The sequence below is a fragment of the Cryptosporidium hominis genome, assembly GCF_000006425.1.
Source record: "Cryptosporidium hominis TU502 chromosome 5 CHRO015093, whole genome shotgun sequence".
NCBI lineage: Eukaryota > Apicomplexa > Conoidasida > Eucoccidiorida > Cryptosporidiidae > Cryptosporidium > Cryptosporidium hominis.
In genome coordinates, this window is record NW_667014.1 from 1 (window position 1) to 5,224 (window position 5,224).

The 5,224-nt window shown below is 29.5% G+C and overlaps 3 protein-coding genes across 3 annotated transcripts; 1 reads left to right on the forward strand and 2 right to left on the reverse strand.

The window, feature by feature from the left end:
• The first annotated feature begins 854 nt into the window (after positions 1 to 854).
• Chro.50316 (ENSANGP00000014714) lies at positions 855 to 2,267 on the forward strand. Its single annotated transcript, XM_660491.1, has 1 exon — positions 855 to 2,267. One exon carries the CDS (start codon positions 855 to 857, stop codon positions 2,265 to 2,267), a length of 1,413 nt encoding a protein of 470 aa, XP_665583.1.
• Positions 2,268 to 2,372: 105 nt separating this feature from the next.
• On the reverse strand, positions 2,373 to 3,791 carry Chro.50317 (RNA polymerase A/beta'/A'' subunit). Its single annotated transcript, XM_660492.1, has 1 exon — positions 2,373 to 3,791. One exon carries the CDS (start codon positions 3,789 to 3,791, stop codon positions 2,373 to 2,375), a length of 1,419 nt encoding a protein of 472 aa, XP_665584.1.
• A 376-nt stretch (positions 3,792 to 4,167) lies between these two features.
• Chro.50318 (DNA-directed RNA polymerase) lies at positions 4,168 to 5,064 on the reverse strand. Its single annotated transcript, XM_660493.1, has 1 exon — positions 4,168 to 5,064. The coding sequence occupies one exon, from the start codon at positions 5,062 to 5,064 to the stop codon at positions 4,168 to 4,170; it is 897 nt and encodes a 298-aa protein (XP_665585.1).
• Positions 5,065 to 5,224: the final 160 nt, after the last annotated feature.

Genomic DNA, 5,224 nt, shown 5'->3' on the forward strand with positions numbered 1-5,224 from the left:
TTGTTTTCTTTACTGGCAATTATATCAGTATCGGATGTATCTTCCCAAATTGGGTAGTTGCTTAAACTAAATTGAAAATTAAAAAAATAATCAAAGCCAACAGATTAATTAAAACACTAACCTTTGGTAAGCTTCACTTGTTATTAAAGTAGTATAGTTTTTTATCATTTTATCGTCCAAATTTAATTTAATTGGTTCTATTCTATCTTGAACTCTAACATGCGTAGCTTTATTTTTTTCTGTACATTTTATAATGATCAAAAGTGTCATAAACTGTAAAATAAATGACAAAAATAAGTTAAGTTTTTTTTTAAACATCTTCCATTTTATTTTGTTCCCTTTAAAATAATGCATCTTTAATATATATTATTCGCCCCACAATGCTCTTTGATCAAATTATACTCAAAAGAACGAAATTTGTATAAACAGACCCTATTATTTTTAATGCAACTAATTTAACTTTAAATACTTTTAGTTTCCGGAAAAGGTTTACAAACTTCTCTAGATTCATTTATTTATCAATTTTTCAGATTTTTGACTACATATTTATATACATGCACATTGGCGCCTTAAGTTTGATTTACGTTACCCTCCAAATTAAATATTAACAAGAAAATCAAACAAGTTAAAACAAAAGTAGAATAATACTATTTAATTGATTCTGAGTTATTAACATACACTAGAGGCTTTTTTGAACAGGTTTGAGGGTTTTATTTTAATTCCTAACAACTTTTGAGAAAATAACAACTTTAATATATAATTTACTGATTAAAACTGTGCTAAAATCTGTAATTAAAACCAAATAGAAGATTATGATATAATATCGTATTAAATTAGGAATACAAAACAACAAAATGCAAGCATTAACGAGCAACGAAGGACCCACGACACTTAATAACAATGTAGATGATGATATTCAATACATTTGGAGAAGGAATTGTCCATATCTATATGATACAATGCTATCTTATACATTGGAATGGCCAACATTGACTATTGATTGGCTCCCAAATTCTTATAAATCAGCAGATGGCAGTTATTCTGTTCACAAAATCATCTATGGAACTCATACTAGCGACCAAGAACCTAATTATTTGATAATTGCTGAAGTTCATATTGGTGACTTGGAAGCTAATGATGATTTAATGAATGTTGAAAGCTTTGCTGAATATTCATATAATCCAGAAAACACAAACATGAATATTGTTCAATTTGAGGTAAAGGCAAAATTAAATCACCCAGAAGAAGTTAATAAGGCATTACATATGCCAGAACATCCATTTATTATTGCTAGTAGAGTTGTTAATGGTGATATTTTAGTTTTTGATTATTCTAAGCATGAGTCATTCCCAACTGATGAATTTGTGCATCCCCAACTTCTTCTAAAAGGTCACTCAAAGGAAGGGTATGCAATGGATTGGGGAAATAGTACTTCAAATGATTATTTGATCTCAGGTGGAAGCGATCGCATTATCAATCTTTGGGATTTTAATAACAATACCAATGGGATTCTGAACTCAAGTGCAAAAAACCATTTTATCTATAATAATAAAGCTGATCCAGATTCACAAGAATCATCTGAATATTCTCCACCCATTTTGGAGCCAATCAAAAGTATCTCCTGGCACAATTCTGATGTTAATGACTTAAAATGGCATCCTTCTTCTCTATCAGTATTTGGGTCTGTGTCAGATGATGGAACTTTTGCCCTTTGGGATCTAAGAAGTTCATCCGAAAATTCTCCAAGCCTATTTAAAAATACAATATCCGGAATCAACACTCTTTCTTTTAACCAATTTGTTCCTACCATGGTTTCTACTGGTAATTTGGATGGAATTGTTCAAATCTGGGATTTTAGGAATCTTAATGAAGAACTATTTTCATTTAACTTTCATTCTAAAAAGCCTATCATTTGCATGGAATGGTCTAAATGGACTCCAAATATCTTAATGACAGGAGGAGTTGATAACAAGGTAGTTGTATGGGATTTATATAAAAACCACAATCCTAGTGAAAATAACGCATATTTACAAAATGGTCTCGAAAATATCAACCAGAACAACCAATCATATGAAGATCCTAACAAGGCTCATTCTCAAGAGGATTCCCTTGATCCAAATGCTATTTTTATTCATTATGGACACACAGCTCCTATTACAAGTATTTCATGGAATCCAAATGAGCACGGAGACCCTCTTCTAGTAGCATCCGCTTCAGAAGACAACACTATTCAATTCTGGCAATTTTCTGACACTTTCCTTAGTTAATTCAAATAAGTAATTATTAATTAATATCAATTATAAATCATACTAAATTTTTTTTTAAAAGAAAAAATTTTCCCAATTACTATCCTAACTTCTGAATTCTAACGATTAAAGAAACTTAAAATAGCTTTCTATTTCCTTCTTACTTGTTTTTTTACCTTTCTTTGTCTCATCATCATTCTTTTCTTTTTTATCCTTGATCTTTTTTTGAATGGATCCATCTTTATCTTTTCTTTTTCCACCAAAACTATTTTGGTAGAAATTAGTATATGTACGAGAAATCCCTGTACCAACACTAACCATTTTCCCAACTGAAATTGAGCTTGCTGGGCTTTTTAAATTATCTAAAGCTCCCCTTAAGCATGCTTCTGTCAAAAATTTCATACTAGTTTCAAATGACATCTGCAAGAATGGTGAAATATTGTATGAAATTGTTCCCATTCTATTGAATACTCTTAATTTTCCACTTGCTGTAATTGAATCACTAATCAAAGTCAAATGTCTATAATCAACATTAATTCCATATACTGAAAATACGTTCCTTAACTCGTTGATAATACAATGCCTGGCAGCTTCAACACCATAATATTTATATACTGTTTGAATATCATTGAATCTAATTTTATCGTGATTAATGTAACGTGGCGAAATCTTAAAAACATGCCCTACATTGGTTCCCTCCACAGTAACTTCAAACTGAGACAAACTTTTGTCTGAAGTTTCTTTCTGGTTCCTAGTAATTCTTGCATTTTTCAAACATGAAATTGACTGGATATTTGTCCTTAAAATACAATTTTTTAAGACAGGTAAGAAATCAATATAATGTGGGCATCTTATAACTGGCCACCCCAATTTAATACTCAAAATATTGGTTTTTCTACCAATGTTAAAATCAATGACATGTTTTAATACATCTTTAGTCAAGATTTTTAAGTTTATGCATGGTATTTTTGAATCATTCTCCGTTAGATTTTCACCAGTAAAATTATTCCTTCCATTTAAACTCCTCCTAACTAAATCTCCATCTTCTTCACTTCCAGACTCATCATTCTCATTAGCCTCTTCAGTAAATTTTCCATTATTCATTTCAGTTTCTTCATCACTATCATCTTTACCATTTTCCTCCTCGGAAGTTGATGATGAAGATTCTACCGATGAATTATCATCATCATCGTTTTTATCTTTATCATCTCCATCCATTTCATTATTCATATCATTATCTGCATCATCAATTTCTTCCTTTTTAGTATTATTTCCACTGTCATCCTCACTCTTTGGTTCTTTTTTGCGATCAGACCGAGACCCTCCATCAAAATCATCTTCATATTGTCCTAATTCTCCTTCTCCTCCTCCTCCTCCTCCAAAAGAAAAGTTGCCTTTTTGAATCATCGAGTTCAAAGCACCTTTGAAAATCCCAATGTTTCGATCACTATTGTGTCCCAAGACGTATTTTGAAACAAATTCGTCTGTCTCATCATTGTCTTGGTTGGAAAATTTGCTACTTCTTATAGATGAAATTGTGTACATGTTATTTACCTAAAAATTAAAGTTATTAATTAATTTCAATAAGGAGATATTTTATTATAATATTTTTGGAAATTAAAATATTATTAATTACAAGAAGATTTCCATCAAAATTCATTTTCTCTGATTAAAAATTTATTAAAATATAATTTAATTATATCATATTTCAGAAATAGTATAGTTTTCTCCATCATTCTGTTAACAAATCCCCAAAATTAGAAATTTGACAACTTTACAGAAGAACGAAAGTTTTAATATTATTTCATCATTAATAATGAATTTAAATTATATTTTAAGCCCAAAAAAATCTTATAACCAATATCTCGAAGAATTAAGCCTTATTAGGGCTAATTGAATAAAATTAGTTAAAAGAATTGACTTAAAGTTTAATTATTATAAAAAAAAGTAACGAATGCCTCCGAATTATAATAAATAACAATAACTTCCAATAATAATTATTTAAAATATCTCCCAGAATTAAACTTACATTTCTCAAAAAAGGTTTAATACATTTTGAAAGAGTCAAATTCATTAAAGATGACATATTGTAATGAGGTAAAGATTGACAAAATACTTCCAAATCTGAAAATTGGATAGAGATTTCGTAATTCCAACAATATGCAGATTTTTTGTGGGATGATTTAAATTTTCCATCTTCATCATATACTATTGAACTTTCAACTCCAACATTTTCAATAATATCTGACAATGGGATTGATTTGAAACAGTCCAAAACCTTTTCTGCATAATTAATAAAATCTTTATTGTCATTTTCTTCATCAGCAAATTTGGATGATTTATCTTTCTTTAAATTAATATCTTTCAATAATGGGATAAAAATGTATGGAGTTTTTGAATCTCCTCCTGTCTGAAGTAATTCTTTAAGTCTTGGAATACCCAAAGTGACATTAGCAGCACCATGACCTGCCAAGTGAAAAGTATTAAGAGTCATTTGTGTGGCCGGTTCTCCAATAGATTGAGCAGCAAGACAACCTACAGCTTCTCCTGGAGAAATTTGAGTTTTCATATACTTTAGACGAAGCAATTTCTCCATGTTTAACATGGATTCGTATTCTTCAGCACTATATTTATTATTAACTAACGAGTTTCTTGATTTTCTTTTTCCTTTGAAAGAATAATTGTTGTCTGAATAATATTTTGAATCACTTGAAATTCTAGTAAGTTTTTGGATATTTGTCTCAGATAAGCTATTAAGGAATAATTCTGAAACAGATCCTCCATTTAAGATTGTAGGGAGTAATGAATTGACAGTCATTTCATTTAAAGATGTAGATGAAATATTTTCAACATCAATTGCATTGGTCTTATTATTATCTGATATATTTAAGTTATCAAAACAATCCTTTTCTACTGATTTTTTTACTTTTTTGAAAGATTTTTCATCTGATAAGATATCTTGGTTTAGACATGTCTTA